The sequence below is a fragment of the Myiozetetes cayanensis genome, unplaced genomic scaffold (genome assembly GCF_022539395.1).
Source record: "Myiozetetes cayanensis isolate MyiCay16 unplaced genomic scaffold, myiCay2020 scf1, whole genome shotgun sequence".
Taxonomy (NCBI): domain Eukaryota; kingdom Metazoa; phylum Chordata; class Aves; order Passeriformes; family Tyrannidae; genus Myiozetetes; species Myiozetetes cayanensis.
In genome coordinates this window covers 138,216,134-138,239,523 of record NW_026086604.1, presented here as the reverse complement: position 1 = coordinate 138,239,523, position 23,390 = coordinate 138,216,134, and the positions used below count along the sequence as shown (strand labels likewise).

Below are 23,390 nucleotides of genomic sequence, written 5' to 3'. Positions count from 1 at the left end.
AATATGCATTAGAAGTCAGTGTCATTAGCCATGAAAGTCAAAATGAAGGACAGAAAATGAGTTTTTTGAAAATCAGCCATATTGAAAGCTGCACTCACATTTAATCTGCGTAATAAACAGCCACAGCTATTCAGTCTTAGTGACTACAATCACTACCTATTAGCCTGTAAGTAGTTCAAAAGCTATTATTCTCACTTGAACAATTTTCCAATACACAAGAGACAGCATTAAGTTAATGAAGTTAATATGCAAAGTCAATATTCTGTGTTATGAAGTCATCTTATTCCATTGGTTCCTCTTCAACGTATTTTCACCATATAAATTTCATTTAAATTACATGTATAGTTTGACAAAGCCAGTGATATTCAAAATAGAGCTTGAAATGCAGCACTATACTCTCTAGTCCTAGTAATCATTTTCCAGGGTACAATTTATAGCAGCCACTGAGACCCCAAACTACGCATGTCAGACTGGCACTGCTACATTCCAGAATCAACATCTTTGGACAGAGACAACATTTTTTGTGCGACTCTACAGGGATTCTCAATAATTGCACCTAACTGCGGTAATAGTTTAAATTCATGGAAAATGGATGTTCTTCTGATACTATCGCTCACTGATATCACAGCAGAACGCTTTCCTGCATGAAGCAGACAGTTACCACCATGTGGTGCTGAATCCCAAGCAGGAAACAAGGCACGAATATGGATCAGAGACCTTTGTGTTCAGTGTATAATAAGTCCAATATCCCTGTCATAGAACAGCAATCATTAACTCAGGGATCTTTTGTTAAATGGCCCCTGTGGCTGGACTGGTAACAGCAGGGATCGAATTTGCAATCTTCAAGACTAGATTCATCTGTCAGGGAGACTGCAAGCCTACAAATTCACGTGTTTCCAAAGTAAGTCTCTAGGACTTGAAGTGAAAATACCAATTTCAATTAACCTCGGCTGATTAATCAACCTCAGTGCACGGCCACAGAGCTTACATACACAGCTTTGGCTCTGGCAGTATTATTTGAAATGGGCTTTCCACATGTCTTGAAAAAACCTTTGAGGAAAAAAGGAAACCTTTGTCTCAAATAAAACATCACCTAGCTTGTTCAAGCTGTTCCTGTTTCAAGCCCAAAAATAGAACAAGTCTGAATTCCTGCAGAGTGTGATGTGAAATTATTTCTGCTAGTGCAAATAATGTATTCAGGTATCTAGTCCAGCCTTCAGTTCATATGTTATGAAACAACTTGAACCAATAAAAATACGCATATGCTCGAGGCTAGATGTAATTTTTAGCAGGATGTCTCTCTCTCCTGTAAAAGAAAAGGGAGTCCTTCCTGCAGACAAACACTAAGAGCCCACTCTTTAAGTCATCGATTCCAAATAGGGTAGAATTTCTAAATGAAAGGTAATTAGAGGCATCCAGGAACTGCATTGTAAGAGACAAGGCAAGGTTTCAAGTCATAACCTGAGTTCACTCCCACCATTTTGACTCTCCTGTTCCACTACCAATTTCTTTAGAACTACTTGTGCTTTATTGCACTGCCTGTAGCACCAGCAAAGGACAATCCTGATCCACCAAGTGTTTCCATATGCTTATTTTTCCTGGAACTGATTCACCTAAGGAAGCTCCCACTTTGGTACTCTTCAGCCTTTAGTTTGTGTGTGGCACATCACATCCTAGCTTCACTGCTAGGAATTTTTCTTCCCTCCTTTTCATTGTTACATCTACATCCAGCCTCCCTTCTTCCTGCAAGTAGTTCAGTTAGTTAAACAATGGTCCTGTCTGTACTGTTTCCTAAATGTGGCCCCAAAACTGTCTTCAGGACTAGAACCACCAACAGGACAGGTGCTAAACGTGAAAGTTCATGCATTTTCAGGCATTATTTATGCAAGTCGAAGCTGTAAGACAATTCTGTAGACAGAAGATGAACAGGAGACAGGGACACATACTATTCTTAGAGTTGCTCTAGAGGTCATTCTTTGGAGTGACATAAGCATAAGCTATGATATATCATCTCTGTGTGCAGTGATATGAGTTGCATATGAGTCCCTACAGGATGAGACTTAAAGCTGATTTACACTAGAAAGGTTAATATAGAAATTACACTAACAAGACTCCTCTTCCCAAGCAACTTACACCTATCCCTCAAGAGAAGTAAAATGTACAGGTAAAAGAACTTCTTATGCAGCTTCTGCACTAGGGTTTTTGCTGGCATAGCTATGTCAGCAAAAAATTCATCTCCCTCCCTGACAGGCTTCCTTGATAACACTTTCAAGTGCAAACCAGGTGTCAGTATTTCTGTTATGACAGAAAAAGAGTTCTACACTAGTCATGAGCTGAATACTTGGCCTTTTGTGACCTGGAAAAGTCCTTGCTTCCAAGGAGGTCAAATCCCATGATCATGTTTTCCACCAGCATAATCTCTCACGAGCACTGATTAATACAGTACTTATATGGTACTGTATTAACACATAGAGAGTAGCAGAAAATAAATCAGTCAACATGCCACAAAAAATGCAGTGAATGCGAGGCACTAACAGTTCTATGCAAAAAACTGCTGTGATTTTTAAATTATACTGAAAATATTTTTAAATCTAATAATGTCTAGATATTTCAGTTGGTTTTACTTGGCTCTCAGAATGATTTAGATGATTCTAAGAAGAGATTATCTACAGATTGAGTTCCCAGAGGCATCCAATCAGGAAACAAGATGACCAACAAACATCTTTCATTTTAATCAGGATTGTTAGGTAGAAAGTTAAAAATACCGGTTGAGAGCAGGTAGATAGCTTGTAAATAATTAAATACATAGATCTAGCACATGGCATTAGGCAACAACCCCACAGCTGCAGACTGGAAGAAGCCATGATGTCACAGGCAGTGCTCCAGAGTGTCCCTCAAGGATCACCAACGTTGCACCTGTTCCTAACCTAATTTACCATATTCTCATCCTCTCCAGTTCAGTTGCTCCCTAATCCCATGAGATTGTTTATGGAATGTGTTTAGACCTTGCACTGATGGGGCAACAAAAGGCCCTCTGAAAGCACCCCGCACTGAGGTGGAGTGCAAGGGCCATGGTCCACCTGGAGTGTTCCTCAGTACAAACTAAGACTTTTGGTGATAAAAATCAGCATGAATAAAAACCAAAGTGTCTCTAAATACTTACACATGCAACACTCATGGCCACTGATCAGCCAAGCAGCATGAATCTCTGAGCCATGAGGAACAGTCAATCACATTCATTTCTTTAATTAATTAATTAATGTTCCTTTGTTAAATATATAGAAAGAAAACATGTTTCACAAGCAAAAAGCAATCTATGATATCTAAGCACTTAAATCACTACTCAAACTGTATCCTACTCCTGAAACTAAGTTAAAAGTCTAGCATGGGAAGAAAGCATTACATTGATTTATGCCCTGATTTACTATTGCCAGCTTCAGAAAAACGAACTGTAGAGTAATTTCTGTGACAAAAGGATTAGACTGACATAAGGTTTTGCATTATTTAACTGCCTGTGGCACCCCTCACCCTACACTTTTTGTCAGTCAAAAGAAGTAGAATTTGGCTAATATGCAACTTGCATATTTGGGTTATATTGGTCAAAAAACAGATTGAATGGACAAAATAGTCGATTTTGAGCCCTAATGATTCCTTTTGTAGCATCTTTACAAGGTACCTAGCTCTGTTAATACCAACAGCCTTATGTTTCATATATTCCATTGTAAGAGGGAAGCTAGCTGTTGGAAATTAGGTTTGCTGGTGCCTTTATTTCTGGTTCAGAAAGTCTAAGAGTGGAGAGATACTAAAAGAAACAGACAAATAAATACAGGATAAGACTAGGAAGAAACATCTCCCAAAACAGAAGCATACTTAAGCATCCAAATTGCCTATTAACAGTAAATAGCCAACAAGAAACATGTATGGAAGAATGCAGAGATGTGTGGGGATTTATGAGGCTACATTGCAACTAAGCTTTATACACGCAGAATTTCAAGGTATTTAGGCTCCTAAATCCTACTTAGGAACATAAAATCCCACTCAGTTCTACAGGAAACTAGCCACCTTCCCATCTCTTACAATTCAGGTTCAAGGACTGCTACCATGAGCCATCAGTGGACGTGCCTCTCATGTGCCTGTCTCACTGTATTAGGCAACCAGAAGAACATTACGAAGAAACTCTTGATGCACCAGTGACTCAGAACAAAACTCTCACTCTACCATAAATACATTTAATGTCCCGCACATAGGACTGTTTAATGAGACTCGGTAAAAGCTTTAGAGGAGCAGTTGCAGAGTGGAAATGCAGAGCATGGGGGAAGGGAAGTTGCAGGCAATTGTTTATTCTGAACTTACCTACAGGTTCAGAGATTTCCTCTGTAAAGCTGCCAGCCTTTCTTCACACGCAATTATCATATACCACTTGTATTGCTGGAGAACCTACTAGCTCAGGTTATGGATCAGCCCTACACAGACATAAAGAAAAAAAGAATTTGATTTCACACCTGATGAAAGTCATGCAACCCAAATATTAGCCATAAACAAAGTTTTTTAAAAATTTTATTGGTTCAGAATAAAGCTAGTTACTATCATCCATAGTAAAATTATCATGAAAACACTCTTCATATTACATTTGAACAGGCTTAAAAAGGAGAAATATGCAGTGAACCACAGGGAGAAATACAGATTATTACAGTATTACATATACTCTAGATAGGCAGAAGAAACACCTTCTTTGCAAGCAGTGGGGGTTTTATAGATAGCTAGATAAAATGTATTCCATGTAAGTGACTTGCAAAAACTGAACACATGGGAACCACTCCAGTGACTACAGTCTTGGAGAGCTTTCTATTATAAACATGAGAATATGTTTGGATATCATTTATAACACACATTCTCCAGTAATAATTTACCCTTCCACTAAAAACCTCATATAAAGGTACCTCACTGTTACCACTGACAAAAATCAAAAAAACTTGAGAGAGCGACAAAGGATATTTGCATCTTTCAGGCAACCTGACACTAATACCTTCCTAGGATAAAGTATATTTTAATGAAGATATTGTCAGCAATACATGTGTTCTTGTTTTTTTTTTTTCCTTCACACTTGGATTTTACTTCATTTATGTCATTATCTACCTTGCAAGTTTAAGAAATGCATCATTTATTCATGACCTCTCTTTCAGAACTCCTCCGTTACACAGATGACCAGGTTAAAGAAAAATCAAATGGTTTGTCTGAGAACAGTTTGAGTCAAAATAAACTGTGTATGTTGTACTTCTGCTACCTGAAGTCATAATTAAAAAAACTCAATCCAAAAAACAATGCTTGTTTTACCTTTTTTCAGAATAAACTCTCATAATTAAACTTTCCACTTTTCCAAGTAGCTGACTGTGTATTCCTGCACAGCAGGAGGTTTTCTCCACAGACATATTGACTTGGACAATAAACAAAGCAAAAATCCCTGACTGGAGTTTACAGCTAAATTTAACCACGCATATTGTTAATAAAATTTGCATATATGTCTTTCAACATTAAGAAAAAAAAAAAGTTGAAATTCAATGAATTTGGGCACTGTGCTGCTTTGCAAGAAAAAAAATGAGATTTAAGCTGTAATTTCCATATTTATTGAGGCTGTATGTCAAAGGAAATCTGTGCAAAAAAATTCTGGTGCTGCCTTGATGAGATTTGAAAGATGACAGCATATTAATAGTAAAGGAGCTTCTCCTTAGCAAAGATGGCTTAAATAGTACCTATAAAACACTGATGAAGGGCCACCCAGTTCTAGGAACCATTTCTAGCATCTCTGATCTTTCTATCCTTAAACGACAAAATAAGTAAAAGCAGTTAACATGTTTTGAAGAAATATCACCCACCATTTCCCTCACTGTCAACTTTCCCCATGAAACATTAACAGATCAGTTCAGCATTAGCTTCTTACAATTAAAGGTGGCAGAAATTTTCATTCATTGATTTTTTGTCACAACACTGCATCAGCGCTGATCCTCCAAAGACAAGAGCCATCAGTAGCAAACATTCACCTTCTATTCCTTATTTTTGTGTCTCTTTTCACAGCATCCTGGACACTTGGATGTCTTAGGAATTTGATTTGAAGGAATTGGGGTTTATAGTTCCTTTAAAACTAAGTTACTTTACCTGGATCTGCCTATTCACAAAAAAGTAGACAATGGGATGCAGTTCTGCAAGCATAAAATCTTTTAGATGAGCACAAATACTTCCACACTAAGGTACTTCTCCAGCATAAAAATTGGATGTATTCCAGGGATTATGCTGTTGTTTGGGTGGTTTGGGCTTTTTTTGTTTATTATTATTATTATTATTATTGTTATTATTGTTATTATTATTGTTGTTAGTAGTAGTAATAGTGGTGGTGGTGGTGGTATTGGTGTTTGGGGTTTTTTTTATCTGAAACAGTGAATTTTTATCAGTAAAGCACTCATTAAATTATGAAAATGTTCACCCCAGCACAGTGTACTTTATGGCTTTCAATACTTGCACTTGCTCTGGGCAGGATTTCAAGGGTGCCTGTAACCTATGGTCAAATCTTTAGTGTTTGACTACTCCTCAACTGGAGGACAGAGAAGGAAGAAACACCACTCTGGCAAAAGTGAGGAGCTGGGTCATCACTTCAACACATTACCTACAGTTGACTGTGCAGATAAGTGGCCCAGTCATTCCTTTCTCAAGTTTCAGGTGAAACAAACACAACCATTAACACTGAAACTACAAGATTTGTAACACCCCAGTGAGACGCACAGATCAGCTCACACCTCTCAAATCACTTCTAGCACACACAGTAGGCCAGGGCGAGGCATCTCTGAATCCTGGTCCCGAATTCTTCCTGCAAATATCGCTGCAACTCTTTCCTTTTCACAAGACATGCTGTGAGAGAAGCGCACTACAACCACCACTTCTAGCATTCAGACTGTGGCTATAAACAAGCAAGGTCTAACTGAGATTCTGTAAAACAGTATGGTACCCTACTGAGTACCCTCTTGGGAGATTCTGGTATCGCAACGTTACATCAGATTTTTTTTTCCAAAATGTTTCATTCAGTTATTGTGCAACAGAGGTAGCTGAGGAAGAGGAGGAGCAATTTTATTCTGCAAAAGTGCAAAGAAAACTAGGTAAATAACTGTAGTGACACAGAGAAAGTCACCAATGTCTTATCTGCATTCTGGTCCAATCACAGAAAACCAAAAAGTTACAAGAATATTCGACTTTCAGTAAGGTGCTGAAAGCTCACTCGGATGTGTTTATGACATTGAAGTCAGTGGAAGTCAAAGACCACAATTCTCCAAATATAAATTGCTGTAGCAGGAAACCAAGTTAGCTGTTAAACGTTCCAGAATCAGGCACTGAAATTAATGAGTTAAAGATTAATTCATTCACAGACTGTGTGTACATGGTCACCTCATGGGGCCATCACCAGGAAGACAAGAGATCTTCTTAGAAGAACTGGCTCTACCAGAGGCTAATTAACAGATATGCTGACTGTAAATAAAAGCAGGAGGTGGTAAACAGAAAAGAATAGGAAGTTTGATGGGGCTCCCAACGGATGCTGTGTGTCAATAAACGTCAGCTGAAACTTAGATGCTGCTTTTGTGCTCTCTTAAGGAAATCATTATAATCACATTATTCTGTAACACAGCCTAGACTCATCTCCATGCATTGTATTAGAAAAGATATTTTTGATCAACTCGACATTTGTTAATTACAAACCCAAGCATATTGAAGCTGTTTTGTTTTACATACAGAATGAAGCAGCTTATTCAAAAGTGAAAATTATTATATCCAGATTTACTGCCCATAAAACTAACAACTATTTCTTATATCCCAGATCAAACTAGTGACTCTTGTAAAAGTAAGGTTTGTTTCAAAAATGCCAGCACAAGAGCTGTACAAAACAGAAAAGAGACTGACATACACAGCGACAATTAGAATTTTCAAGCACAGAAACACTTTTCCAGTTTATGCTCATCATTTCCTAAAACTGTAGAAGATATATGCCTTAACTCTGGGTTTTGGCACAAGATTCTTTATGTGTTTTTTACCATAGCATTTTCCTTTCCTGAATCTCGAATTTTCTGCCAATAAAAATATAAATACTTCTAAGAAAAAGAGTTTTGATAGTACCGAATACTGAAAAGATGATTCATTGTCCATTTGCTGCCCTACACCCCCAAAAGTTAACTCCCACTGCAAGTTGGATTTTGTTTGTTGTTTCCTAATCCCCTTTCCCATTTAAAGACTTGATTTGACAAACCTTTTCTCAAGTAAGCAGACACTTTAAGCAGGATCACTGACAGAAGGATAGACTATTTTGCATGAAAAAGTTTTGCAGGATGTAATCTTCTCTTTCCCTTGAAGTTAAAGTAATTACTACCTACTACCATAATGAAAGAAATTTAATAGTGGCAGTACAATTACTTGTGAACACATGTTTATTTTGCACCCAATTACTCCCCTCAATTCTTTCAGTTTCAAGAGTGGACAGATTTGGCAACTCTATTTGCTTCTCGCTTCTTCAGATTATCATAAAAATTCTGACTAAGGAATACAAATTATGTGAGAGAGGTTGCACTATTCTGCTATTCTTGACACACTTTAGAGACAGGATTACAATATCTCCTTTCACTTCACAAAATTTCTGAATTAATTTTAAAAGAATTTATATATTTTTACCACATTTTTAGGAAAATACGATATTTTTTTTTTTTGCTAATTTTTCCAACTCATGAATTTTAATGTACTAAAATTTCTTCCTTGGACAATGATTACTTGAAATAACACTAACTGAATGTGTAGCATTTCACTTCCAAAAGCATTTAGATGTCATACATAGGAGCTCACTCTTATGCTTCAATATTGTGCTTTCCTTTCTTCATTGTCTTTCCTGCCACAGTTTGGGTTCCAGTATGATGAATCTCTTTCTCAACAAAAACTATTTCTTCCTTTCAAACATTTGTCAGGCTATTACATTTTCATGCAAATATTTATTTTAAATAATTCTGAGATAATGAAAGGAAGCTTTTATTATAAAAGGAAATTTCTAGTACTGGCAATGTACTATAATAAAATTCTGCTGACAGAAAGCTGAATAAAAGGTGCCTATCATGTCAGGAAAAGAAATAAAAGAGACACCATATAGTTTGGTCAATATAACTCTCAAGTAAACTTAAGCACACAGGAGTATAACTAAATATATACACTTTCAGGAAATCATAAAAAGTCTGAAGAGTTTACTAAAATATAGAAAAATATAGCTGCTGTCTTACAAAACTAGGCATATGCTCATTTACAGATTTCATCATTAATGTCTGTGAAGACTGAAAAAGCATAGTATTGTTCAGCAGTCATGAAGTGAACTACATTAAACTGCCATGAAAACAAAGTTAAAAATATTTGGAAATATGTTTCTGTAAGTGTTAACATGTAAAACAAGCAATAAAGAATAACAATCAACTTTTGCTTAAGAAACACCACATGTTGCCAGTTCGTGATAGATTCTGGCTAAAAACTGCATTCTAACACTGAGCTAATGACAAAACATAACACCTACTGAAACTAATGTAGGTCATATTAAGAATTTTCCTCCCTGATTTTTTTTATTTGCTTTGTTTTGTCTTTTTGTCATAATACAAGGCACAGTGAACTCTGTAGGAGTATCAACTTATGTTCTACCCACCAACCAAAAGGTTCACAGTTGTATTTGATACATAGTTGTAGCAAATTCTTACTGAATTTGCTGAAGAAGCAACAAAAGAGAAATGGAAGCTGCAAAAGAAAAATAAAAAATCAGCAAAAAGCTCGAGACTCCAGAATCACAATCTATTCAGCCAAAATTCTCTATCCCTATGACCACATCTTTTGTGACTGGCTTACAGTTTTGTTGGAGAAAAGAATTTCAATTCTGATAATTTTTGCTGAATTCCAGATTGCCAAAGCCCACACTTACTCATTCATTGATGTTCTTCTCCTTACCTAAGGATGGCTATGACAATTCAGATCAAAAGTCCATTTAGCTCAGTATCCTGCTTCCAAAAGCAGCCACAAGTCAGAATCAAGAGAAGAGAGCATGAGCAAAAAAATCAAATGCAGTATTTTCCTAGAATAACTCCCTAGCCCTTCAACTGTATTCCCATCAGGAATTCCTGAGACTGATGTGACTTATCTATTTATCTTGCCCAATGGGTCTTCTCTTTCAAACACTTAGCCAATTATCCCTTAAACTTACATATACTTTTACATCCACAACATGCCAAAGCAAGGATACCCTGGGCAAAGAAACTAGGAACTGTATTGCAGTGATGCTGTTTTCTGCACAGTCAGTGTTCAGTGGATATGGTACTCATATTTGCTTATTAAAACCCAGGCAAAAAAAAAAGGCAAGATTGATGCACCTCTTGAAAGAAACTGAGTTTTCATATACCCCAGCAAGTTGAGTCCTGTGGGAATTAGCATTCTGAGCACAGTAAAATGCTGCAATATGAAGAATTATAACAAGGTTGAATATAGCTTAAAAAGCAAGCAGATGTCATGAGTGAAAAAACAGACACCCTAACAAAAGCAGCAAAAACACTCTAGAAGCCTCTCTCAGTCCAACAACCAAATTTTGATCCAAGGAGGTTAAATATAGGGCTGCCTGAAAATCTTCCACTGCATCTATTTTTGATGGGAAACGAGGCTTTGAGCTAAACACTTTTTGGTTGGATTGTTTGGGGAGTTTTGGCATGTCTAAATATGTGATTCTGTAAATATAATTTCTTACCAAAAAGCCAAACTTACCAACTGAAATATTTTATTAAAAACATAAAATATTACTAAGAAATGCTACTGTAGCATTTCCTGGTATCTCCAGCTTACCTGATTTATGTGGCAGATCTCTATCAACAAGGCTTATCATTTAAATGAGAATTCTGATGATAGATTACTTTGAGGGAATCCCTACTTTCCAGCACTCCCTTCAAAGAGGAAAGATCATGGCACAGTGTCAAAGGTGGTAGGCAGCCTCAGCCTTGCAGAACAGGGCCAGCAGGCATTCAGGTTGTAATATCAGAGGAGGACTACAGTAACATTTTTCAAATCAAGACGTTTTAGTTTTCAGACAAAACCTCCCAGTCCTCTAAATTCTGTCAAAGCATGTAGTGTTTCCTGGAAAATTAAGACCAAAAAAAAAAAAAAAAAAAAAGAAAAGGAAAGAAAAAAGCTCTGTATTTGTTGTCAAAAATTCATGCTGGAAATTTCATGGGTCAAGCAAGGTCTTTCTTGCTAATTAACCTGCAGATTCAAACCTAGCATCTGGACCCATGCATCTACAAATCAGAAAAATTTTAAACAGCAGTAAAAGGTTTCAAGTTTTCCATTCCAGTTCTGTTAGCAGGACTGTTCAAAAGCCAAGGAGCTAAAACCAAAATAAAACAAACAGGGCTCATTAGATGTGATGACTTGATGTATGAGTCCTAGCTTACAAAAGACCAATCTGCTTACCTTACAAAACCAAAGGATGAAGGTAAGATTCAGACAATGGCTACACTTACTAGGTAAGAAATCTGCAATACAAAAATGTGCATAGCAAAATTGGCAAAGTGGCAAGCAAATAAGGTACTCCATTTATTATTCCCTTTCAGGGCTCTTTAATTCAGTGAATTAAACCAGAAGGAATAAATTGGATAAGGATCATAGAATAAAACAGTGAGAGTAACAGCTATCTCAGTATGGCTCTTATGGTGATAAGAGCCTTTTCTTGGAACCACACAATCTACTTCTTCCTTTCTTCTTGGAACCCAGCAATCTACTGGAAGAACTGAAAGCCTTTCATCCAAAACCAGACCAAGACAGAGAAACACTCAACTAATACTACCAGGGAAAATGTTACAACTAAATTTCTAGTATTTCTCTTCCCTTGCAGCTGTTTCCTGACATATAGTTGCCTCCCCACCCCTCCACACCCCAACAGCAAAATAAATGTATAAAGAAAATAAAGACAAGAAATCAATCAAGACTGCATCTTTTGTAACACCTGTGAACCCACAAAAGACAACTGCAAAAGATCTCTTACCAGTGGGGTACTACTTTCTTTCCCCTCACCATACACAGAGGACTATTCCTGCTGTCATTATGCCAACTAGGAACGAAGAAAATTCAAAGGAACTGGCAAAGGAATATCCTTATTTAAGAACTCAGTGGGTGAAATGAAAGGAAGAACATTTTGCTATTGCAGTGAAATTCCTTTCAACACTTTTCTTTTCAATCACACCATTCTTTTACTAAAATAAAAATAGAGAAAGGTTTTTTAAGAGTTTCTGCTGAGACTAGGCACCAGAGAGCTCCCTATACACAGTTCCAAACACCTGTCTAATGATGATTCCCCTGCACAGAGTTAACATCTTTGACTGTCTGATGTTATAAAGTGAAAAGTGCTAACACAACTTGTCATTCTCAAGGCAAATTTATTCATTAAAATTAGTACAAGCCCGAGCCTGCTGTCCTTACTCATATTTGGAATCACCGACCATGTATGTTTTGTCCCAGTAAAATCAGCACAGCGAAGGATTAGTCAGGATCTAGCTCTAGAGATAAAAAATTTGTTTAGAGTAAGTGAAATACAAAGAATAAATATTCTAAATGAGTGATGAAAGATATATTTGTTATTTCCACTTTAATTCCAGGGTAATAAGTAATTTCAGTAAGAATTCTTCAGTGTGATTTTTATCATTCAATATTTTAAAAATTATTACTGTGCATCCTTCAAAAGTTGGGATTGAAAACAGTGAAACTTGAAAAATGTCTACTTCAAACATATCCAAAACATTATTCCCTTAAATTATAGTATTACTGACTTATGAGGTGCAAAAAGTAGCATCAGAATTTATGAACAACTTCATATCGTTCAAGGATTTAATGACATTTTTTCCTATTCAAATCAGTTATACAAAGTTTTCTCAAACAAAGGTTTAGCCTTATCCATGTCTTTCAACACAAAGTGTCTTTTTTTCTTCAGTCCACTTCTTAGTCCTAAGCACATTTCTCCTTTAATGTGCAGCACGTGAGAGGGCATGCATGTAACCTAAGGTCTCCATACAGCTTATGCAAAAGTTCATAGGTCAAAGTGGACTACACTGGTTAACGTAGTCTCTGCACCAAGCCAGATAGCCCAGATTAGCCTACTGCAGACAGGGCATCCCTAGCTCAAAGCCTTTCATATCTACTTCTTTTGTGCTTTCTTCCACCAAGACAGGCTGGGATGGATTTCTTGCCAGGAGTCCCACAGCTCCTTGTGGTGTGGCAACTGAGCCATCCCAACTCTGATTTACTGTACGTGAGAGAGAACCCTGCACTGTCTTCTCTCTTGTGGCTCCTGCTTACACCCTGTCAGCATCACTACTCAGAGCTGGTAAGAGTTTAAATGCACTACTCACCCATCTACTATCACTTAACCCAAACATAGATGCTGCAAAGTTAAGTAGATCAAGTTAATAGATAGACCCCCCTTAATTCCTCCAGTAGATCCGACATCAAAGACCAGACACCTGCATGCCATTCCACCTTAAGGCCAGATGGTAGTTATTATTTGGCAGCTGCCCACCCCAGATGGCCACATCGCAGACAGGTAAGCCAGGTGGATATTTACCAGAACCTTTGCAGGGATTTATACCCAGGTTGTTAAAACTGAGGCCTCCAAAACTAAAGACTGAAAAAATGGACTACCCAATCCACTCTGGGAGTTACAATGGTGAATGTGCCATTTGAGCATTTAGGAGCATTAATGAGCTTTTGATGGAGCACAGAGAGAGAATTGCAAACATGACCACAGAAGTCACCGGCATGCCAGAAGCCTGGATGTGCTTTCACTTTTAGAAGAGAGTGGTGGGTGTTTATATTCCATATTAAACCCAGAGACCAGGCCTCTCCTTGCCAGCCTGAATTCACAAAACATTCCTGAGATTCAAGAGTGAATTAACATCCTAATGTTCTGGCACTTGCCAGAAAGTAAATTCATGTTTACCTGGATAACCAGAGGAAGACATCACTACTCACTATGTCCATACATACCTCTTAAGGTTAGCAATTTAACTGCATGATATTTTTCTTATTCTCCAAATACAGTGACAATGATTCAACAGACTGTTTAACTCGGGACAACTTGTGTTCAAAAGTCACATGGATTTATCACATGTGAAACATCACACCATGAGGTATTACAGTTTGTAGCATGGCTGAATTATAAATACAACTTGCTAAATAACGGGGGTAAAAATAAAAAATTATATTAAGGAAAAAGCCCTCAAGAAATGAAGCAGTTACATTGAGAGAGCAAATATATCGCAGCCTGATCATCAACTGCATAGTGAGGGAGAACGTGACTAAAGCCCTTCAATACAAGCTCATCTCTTATGGCCCTCACACTAAACTGCTGTTCCCACTGACTTCTTCACTTATTCTGCTGCTCGTGCTGCTTCTCTAGTGAAGCTCATGCATCCAAAGCAGCCTCAGGAAGAAGTCTAATCATGGTCTGCTCCAGTGCTTTCAGCAGAAAATCCTCCAGCCACATTCAGGGCCGCAACCTGCAGCTTCACTGCTGGAGCAATCCTCAGACCACAGCACTGATCAATCATTTTACATTATCCTTTATGGTAAAGGGACAGCAAAATCCTCTTCCAGTAGTTTCTCCTCCTCCTCCTCTATCTATCACCTACTCACTGCACTAGAGCAATTGCTATTGCAGCAAATTATATTCAGCCTATTTTCTTTTTCCCTAAAGTCTCTCTCATATCTCACTGACCAACAGCAGCATCATGGTACTGTGCCCATCCACGATCAAATCTGACATCCCTGGAAAGGTATAAGCAGTACCTTGTTCTTGTCTACAAAATGTTCTCATGAATCACAATAAAAAATACAGGCTGACTCAGAAGACACGAGTGGCTTTTTTTGTGACAGGAAAAATATCTACCAATATATAAGATACATATGCACACTATACTTTCCCATCCCTGTTTCTCTTCGGTTCCACAGGGCTGGATTTTTTCTCATAGTTTCTGCTTTGCAGATTTGCAGAAGTACAAATCAATTAGTTCCTTCCCATACTTGGATGGCCCATCATGTTGATCAGATCCTGACTGCATGTGGCATGTCAGAGAGAAGGATGCACTGGAAAAAAAAAAAACAGGGTTTTTTTTTATTGGTAATTTTATTGGTACTTTTTATTGGTACTTTTTTAGGGAAAAGCTGAACACAGTGAGATGCAACAACTCCTCAAAAAGTTCCACAGTTTCTAGTTTCATGGTGTTGTTCAATGTATTGTCCATGCAAAATCCCCCATGTCTTGTAGCTAACCAGCATTTGCGTAGAGAGTCTCTGGATAAAGCTCTGTGGCCTGTGATAGGAAGGAGATCAGCCTAGCCAGCCCTTCTGGGTTTAATCCATGAAATTACTGCCTTCAGTCAAGGCTTCATTTTAACAAGATTATTTGAACAATTTCCATGGACCAAGTTCTTCTTTTCAAACATTTTTATAAAAGCACCATTCAGTGACCTCTCCAATGCAGACAATGCCACACTAAAATTTACTGGAGAACATTTGGTGGGAATAAAACGGCAATTTTTAACCTTATAAATTAAACATCTGTATTTTTACATTAACAAAATAGCATGTTAAATCCAAGATTTTATGTGGAATTTTTATTTCCAGTTAATAAAAAATCAAGAGCCAATTTACTTATTTTGAACTAAAATGCCCTGTAGTTATCATTACCTGGTTTGGTGGGATCCCCATAATCCCAAATGCAAAGCCTCAAATCCACACAAAAATTAATCTTATGTTAGAGGGATCAGTGACAAACCTAAATGTTTGGATAAAAGAGGCATGAATATCTGTGGCAACAAAGACTTGTAGTGGCAAAGAACTAGTCACAAAGTGACTAGATTTGACAACAAGTCGAATCTATAAGTTTTTAAAAAGTTGTAGTATCTGTAACACTTTTGCCAGCTTTATATGTCTGCATGATTTGATGACTGGATATCTGTTTTGAAATCCTTGGAATAAAAAAAGTGCTCTAAAGTATTCTGTATTGCTATAGCAAAGCTCAGCTCTTCAGAAATACAGCAGCTGCTGTATTTTCTGGAATAAACACACAAACCATTTTAAAGACTTGACCCTTGATTCCTTCATCACAGGACTTCTAGGGACTTCAGGGAAGTCTCAGAGTATGAGGAACACAAAATGGGCTGTGATTCCACAGTCTTGAGCTATCCAGGCTGCTTTTCACTCACATAAAGCAAAGCAGCCTCCTCACAGCTGTGCTGTTTTATATACCTGAAAGACAATTCTAAAAATTACCATGGTCTTACTAGGGAATTTGGATATGCAGTCGTTACTAAATTGCCATAAAGTTCCATATTACCGATTCTGTCATTACTGAACAGCTTCAAGACACACAGTATCTTTGTGCTGCATCTCTTTTCTCTCTTTAAAAAAAAACAAGAGCATATGAATGACAGTAAAAACGAAGCCAAGTGTACTGTTGAGAAACTTGGTATTCTCTTATTTCTAGGAGAGTTACAGTGTAATTCTAAACTGCAGCATTCAGCATGTCTCCTGAGCCTCCTCGTTGAAATATAGCAATGGAAATTTTACAGCATCTGTGTTGCTTTTGGAAGCCATCACCTCACATCTGCTGTCTCTGTAGTGTAAAGTTCAGCGTAAAAAGGTACTTTGTAACAGGCAATAGGAATCCTGACAGAGCAGTAATTTACAGACTCGCTCTGCTCTCCTGACTTGACTCACTCAGTTTTACATTCTACAGAGATTTTTTTTAATAAGGTACGCTTCGAACAGCCACCAGCAAAAGAGTCGCTTCTTTAAAAAAACGAAGTAACGCATCCAGGACTGGAGACTTTTTGAACCCCTGTCACTCACTGAGACCTCTGCCAGACCTCTTCCTCACTGGGCATTGCTCGATCTCCTAAACTCTTTTCGGTATGGGGTTAAATAAATGAGCACTAAAACGACCATTTGCTACTTTTGGAAAAGTTGTGGTGTTGATCAGAAACAGCACTCTGCGTGTAATAGTGGGGCCGATTCCGAAGCGGAGGAGCGCGGCCACGACTCCCGAGCGCTTCCCTGTGCCGTCCGAGCTCGGGTGGGCGCCGGGTCGGGAGCGGTGCCTTGGAAATCTCCGCCGGCATCACACCGCGGACACAGCGTTTATTGCCCCATTATCGCCCATTTCCTCCTAACGAGGTAATCCTCGCTTTCGCTCCAGAGCGGGCGAGAGCAGCCTGCTGGCTCAGCCAACAAACTCGGGATTGTTTCTTGTTTGGCCTCACGCATCCCATTTCCTCCCGGCGCCCCGCACCGCCTCCCCCCGCCCGGGGCGGGCTCCCTCCCCCCGGCCCTGCTTCTCGCGGTTTGACTCCCGGCGGATCACACAATCCCCGCCGTTCCCGCGGTTCCCTCCCGGCGGCCGCAGCGGGAGCGCCCGCGTCAATGAACAAACAAACGCCCCGTCCCGGAGCGCGACAACCCCCCGGGACGGCCCCGCCGCGCCCGGCCCGCGCCCGCCGCCGCCGCGCCCCTTAAGGTGGTCTGGCTACGGCTGGGCCGCCGGAACTCCCGCCCGGCCCCTTCCCCGCGGAGGGCCGGGGAAAGCGGCGAAGTCCCCCCGGGGCCGCCGCACGGCTCCGGAGCGCGGGGTGGCGGGGCGGGAGCGCCTGAGCAGGCACCGCGGCGCAGATGGCTGCGCCGCCGGGATGGCGGGTCACGCCGCTGTGGGCGGCTGCAGGCGGCTCCTGGGCGAGTCACCGCCGCGGCGCCGGGCTGGCGCGGGAGCCGCGGCCGGGCCAGAACGGGCCTCCGGGGGCTCCCCCTGGGCTGCGGGGCACTCTCCGGGAGCGGGCCCCGAGCGCGCCCCCCGCAGCCCCGCCGGGCTGTGCCCGCATCCCGATCCGGCGGGGACCCGGCTGGAGCGTCCACCTGCCGGGGCTGCTCCGCGCATCCCACGGGCAGCTCCCGGCGCCGGCCCGTGGGCGCCCACGGAGCGTCAGCGCCCATCCCGCTCGAGGAGCTGCCCCGCCCGGCGAGCGGCCCCTGACCCGCGGCTCCCGCTGTCCCTGTCACCGCTCGCTTGCTGCCCCGCGGTGCGCAGGGCAGGAGCACCCAGCGCTGCGTTCGCACTGCACGTCTGCGTGCCCGTATCCCCAGCGATGCGCTCGGGCTCGGGGGGCGCGGGCACGTACGGGCTGAGGCGCCGCCGGGTCCCCCCGGCCTCGTCTCGCTCCCACCTCCGCCAGCAACACGTGCAATGGGCGGTGCAAAGGCAGCCTGAGCCCCGCGGGGCAAGGACAGCCGGGATGGGACAGCGCTGGCACGGGCGGCGAACTCCCGCGGGTACCAGCGATGTGACAGAACACCCCTCCCGAAGGAGCCCCGAGCGCCGCTTACACTGCTGCACATTGACTGAGAGTTGGCGGGGAACCCTTACAGCGGGGCAGAAATACCCTGCGCAGCCCGGGCTGGTGCCTGGACGCCGCAGCCTGCACAGCGCGGTGCGGACCCGCATATCCGCGCACAGATCCGCGCCGAACAGCCCCCGCCACGTCCACCCGCGGCCGAGGCCATGGGGCAGCCACCACCACTGTCCGGCGCCCGCTCCACCTTAAGGAGCGCTGGGCCCCGCCCCCTGCCGCCCGCCCGAGCGCGGCTGATTGGCGGCCGGGGCGCTGGGGGCGGGGCGAGGCGGCTCTCGCTATAAATATTCATGAGAGCGCGGCGGCCGGAGCGGCGCTGCCAGGGCCGGAGAGCGAGAACTTGCGGAGGAGCCGCCGCGCTCGACCCGCGGCTCAGGTGGCGCGACCGCGGCCGGGGCTGCGGCAGCCGGAGGAGGCGCAGAGCGAGCACCGCCCGACTGGCGCTTGCCCGTGCAGCCGAGCGCTCCGGCGGGCGGTACGAGGAGCCGCTCCGGCCGCCCGGCCCCGCCGCTGCCCGCCCGCTCGGGGCGGTGGGAGCCCGGCGCCGCGGGGCACACCGCCCGCTCCCCGGGACGTCTCAGCCGTCTTCGCCGCGCCGGGGCTGACGGCGAAACTTCTGCACCGCCGCCGCTGCCCCGTGGCTGGCCGGCGCTGGAGCAGCGGCGAGAGGAGCGGCGGCACCCCATGCGCAACCGGCCCCGCGAGGAGCGATGCGGCGGCGGCTGAGGGGCCTCCCGTGAGCGGATCCCCTTCCTCCGGCGCCGAGCGGGGCATCGCCGGCGGCTCCCGCTCATCGGGTGCCCGCGGGGCCGCCTGCCTGCTGGGCGACGGAGTCCCGCGGGAGCTGCGAGACCTCTTCACCTGCGAGCGGCACGGAGGGGGCCGCCCTGCGCCCTCCAGAGGGGTAGCCGGGGCCGGGGGGTGCTGTGGCGCCGCGCTCCCCGCGGCTGCTGAGCGGGACGGGAGAGGAGCCGGGGCCGCCGCCCCCGCGCCGCCAAGCATGGAGTGGAGTTACCTGTTGGAAATCACCTCGCTGCTCGCCGCCTTGTCCCTGCTGCAGCGCGCCGGCTGCGCCGCCGCCTCAGCCGCCGCCGCCGCGTCCTCCTCCTCCTCGGCTAAGGAGCTGTCGTGCCAGGAGATCACTGTGCCCCTCTGCAAGGGCATCGGCTACAACTACACCTACATGCCCAACCAGTTCAACCACGACACGCAGGACGAGGCCGGGCTGGAAGTGCACCAGTTCTGGCCGCTGGTGGAGATCCAGTGCTCCAGCGACCTGCGCTTCTTCCTCTGCAGCATGTACACCCCCATCTGCCTGGAGGACTACAAGAAGCCGCTGCCGCCCTGCCGCAGCGTCTGCGAGCGGGCCAAGGCCGGCTGCGCCCCGCTCATGCGCCAGTACGGCTTCGCGTGGCCCGACAGGATGCGCTGCGACCGCCTCCCCGAGCAGGGCAGCCCGGACACGCTCTGCATGGACTACAACCGCACGGACCTCACCACGGCCGCCCCGCCGCCCGCCAAGCCCCCGCTCCGCGGCGCCAAGCCCGGCAGCCCCGCCAAGTCGCCCCCCGCAGCCGCCGCCCCGCCGGCCGAGGCCCCGCGCAAGCCGCGGCCGCCGCCGCCCTGCGAGCCGGGCTGCCAGTGCCGGGCGCCCATGGTGTCGGTGTCCAGCGAGCGGCACCCGCTCTACAACCGCGTCAAGACGGGGCAGATCGCCAACTGCGCCCTACCCTGCCACAACCCCTACTTCAGCCCCGACGAGCGCGCCTTCACCGCCTTCTGGATCGGGCTCTGGTCCGTGCTCTGCTTCCTCTCCACCTTCGCCACCGTCTCCACCTTCCTCATCGACATGGAGCGCTTCAAGTACCCCGAGCGCCCCATCATCTTCCTGGCCGCCTGCTACCTCTTCGTCTCGCTGGGCTACCTGGTGCGGCTGGTGGCGGGGCACGAGAAGGTGGCGTGCAGCGGCGGGGCGGGCGCGGGCGGCGCGGGGGCCGGGGCTGCGGGGCCGGCGGCGGCGCGGCGGCGGGGGCGGCGGCGGCGGGGGCGCGGCGCGGCGGGCGGCGCGGCCGAGCTGCAGCCGGAGCTGGCGGTGGCCGAACACGTGCGGTACGAGAGCACTGGCCCGGCGCTGTGCACCGTGGTCTTCCTGCTCGTCTACTTCTTCGGCATGGCCAGCTCCATCTGGTGGGTCATCCTCTCCCTCACCTGGTTCCTGGCCGCCGGCATGAAGTGGGGCAACGAGGCCATCGCTGGCTACGCGCAGTATTTCCACCTGGCCGCCTGGCTGCTCCCCAGTGTCAAGTCCATCGCTGTGCTGGCACTCAGTTCTGTGGACGGGGACCCCGTGGCTGGCATCTGCTACGTGGGCAACCAGAGCCTGGAGAATTTACGGGGCTTCGTGCTAGCACCGCTGCTCATCTACTTGGCCATCGGCTCCATGTTCCTGCTCGCTGGCTTCGTCTCGCTCTTCCGTATCCGCAGTGTCATCAAACAGCAGGGTGGCCCCACCAAGACCCACAAGCTGGAGAAGCTGATGATACGCCTGGGACTCTTCACCGTGCTCTACACTGTGCCAGCCGCCAGCGTGGTCGCCTGCCTCTTCTACGAGCAGCACAACCGGCCACGCTGGGAGGCCACGCACAACTGCCCCTGCCTGCGTGACCAGCAGCCTGACCAGGCCCGCCGCCCTGACTATGCTGTCTTCATGCTCAAGTACTTCATGTGCCTGGTGGTGGGCATCACCTCTGGGGTCTGGGTCTGGTCTGGCAAGACCGTTGAGTCCTGGAGGGCCCTCTGCACTCGCTGTTGCTGGGCCAGCAAAGGTGCTGCCGTGGCTGGGAGTGCAGGGGCAGGAACAGCTGGGCAGGCAGCAATCACTGCAGCAGGAGGACTTGGGGCTGGAGGTGGTGGCTCACTCTACAGTGATGTCAGTACTGGCCTGACATGGAGATCAGGCACTGCCAGCTCTGTCTCCTATCCCAAGCAGATGCCCCTGTCTCAAGTATGAGGAGGGGGAAAGAGGCCAAAGGTTAGGGAATGAGGGACACTGGCCTGCCTAAAATGCCCCCTCACTGTTTGGTGCCATTAATGAACCCCTAATGGTCCTTATTAGCCACAGCTTGTATAGAACAATGCAGCTGGCAGAGGCCCCAGGCTCCAGCCCCCTCCTCCTTCCCCTCCATTCATATGCAGGGAGCATGTACTTCAAGGAGCCAGCTTATTATTTTGCTGGCAGAGGAGGGTAGAGGCTCACCCGTGTCTTACAGAGGGCAAGGCACAGCGGCTTCTGAGTCACTCTGGACTAACAGCAACTCTTTACTCAAGGGAGGGAAGGTCTTCCTCCCCCCCCCATACCGAGGTGGGAGTCTGCTGGGACTGCAGGTTTTCGGGATGTTGATGACCAGGCAAATGCCTTATACTATAGACTGAAACAAAACATGTCTTAATTATACACCCCAGCTAAATACGGGTTTCCTACATTAAAGGATGTATTTATATAATTATTTGTTATCTTGTACAGATGTGTAAAATATGTATATATCCAAAGCTATACAGTCTGTAAATTTTTTTGTAAAAATGTTTAGAGGCTACCCCTGTAAGAGCAAATATGAGTATTCTATTTTGTCAATAAAATGACTTTTGATAAATGACTTTTTCAAGCTTTTCCCCTACTCCTGCCCTGGTTATTCTAACTGCTCTATCTTTAGGTAGTTGTATAAACTACAAACTACATTCATGCTCCAGTCATTGCCTATTAAAATGTTGAGATATGTAGACACAAGAAAACAAGTCATTCAACAAGTTGTTCTGAAAAAGTGTTTGCCAAAACGGGGAGGTGCCTTGCCATAGTTCTCTGCTTTTTGAAAGATGACAGTATCTTTAAACTGAGCCTTTACAAAAGAGTCATCTCACATGGCATGTTAAGTATCCTTTTAAAATGGGTGTTATTTTAGGAATGTGCACACAGGCCTCTTGTATCTGTTGTCTGCACTTCTGTAAGCACCTGCCTTTCCTGGGATGCATACTGAAGTGTAAAAGGTTAATGTTTTAAATTCATAGATCATGTGCTACGGTGCAACAGCAAGTTGAGATTTGTTAGATCAATCTCTTCTTAACAGATTAAACTAACATCTTAACTTTTGTATATCAAATATGGTCCTTTTTAAAGAGAAAAGGTATTGTTCTTCTGTCAGGACTAAGCTAATTTATTTGAGCAGAAGGCTGTTGAATTAACAGAAGAATGCTTTGGCAATTGTTGAACTTTTTACCTGTCTGCCCAGTGGCTCAGAACATCATTCCTTTAAGAGGAGCTAAATGAATAGGGTTAATCTGTAGGGAACTTGGTTTCTTTTGAGTTTGGGAAAACTTTGATCTTTTCTCTTCACCAAACGTGATGTATAGTCTGAAGTTTCTTTCCCTGCTGCCTGGTTCCTCTTGTTGCAGACCAATTGGCCACCATGGAGCCTTAAAGTTCTTCAATTAAAGGGACATGGGACTTTTTTTTTTTTTATTTTAAGAGGAAGACTTGTAACAGTTAGTGAACACCAGAGGGAAAAGGGAGAACAGCCTTTTAAACAGCTTTTCCCTGCATTGTTAGCCAGACTGCAGGCAGCAAGGCATGGCTTGGAGCATTATAGAAAAGAGCTATGAATGCCCTACAGGTGGTCTGCTCACATAATCTCCCCAATTTAAAACATTTTCCTTTACAGGACAATTGCATTACAAAACTCCCTTCTCTTTTACTCCTAATTGAACCAAAGAACTACTACAAGATTTTCTTTAAAAACTGAGTGTCTAAAAAAAATTTAAAATCTATTAAGTACATTCTAATCTGTTTTCTAAAATGCGAGTACTCACAATACCAGGAGTAAAAACTGCATTAGACACTATTCCAGATAT

The 23,390-nt window shown here is 44.3% G+C and overlaps 1 protein-coding gene and 1 long non-coding RNA gene across 2 annotated transcripts in view; one reads left to right on the top strand and one right to left on the bottom strand.

The window, feature by feature from the left end:
* The window catches only part of LOC126648889 (uncharacterized), a 75,363-nt gene extending 64,496 nt beyond the window's left edge, over nt 1-10,867 (bottom strand). The window contains exon 1 of the long non-coding RNA XR_007630904.1: nt 4,354-10,867. This is a non-coding gene — a long non-coding RNA (uncharacterized LOC126648889). The remainder of the gene's footprint in view (nt 1-4,353) is intronic.
* Nucleotides 10,868-19,322: 8,455 nt separating this feature from the next.
* On the top strand, nt 19,323-22,141 carry FZD8 (frizzled class receptor 8). The gene is given in 3 exon segments (XM_050332396.1): nt 19,323-20,488; nt 20,491-20,530; nt 20,532-22,141. Coding segments are annotated over 3 exon segments (2,007 nt in total). The 5' UTR covers nt 19,323-19,488; the 3' UTR covers nt 21,499-22,141.
* The last annotated feature ends 1,249 nt before the right edge of the window (nt 22,142-23,390 follow it).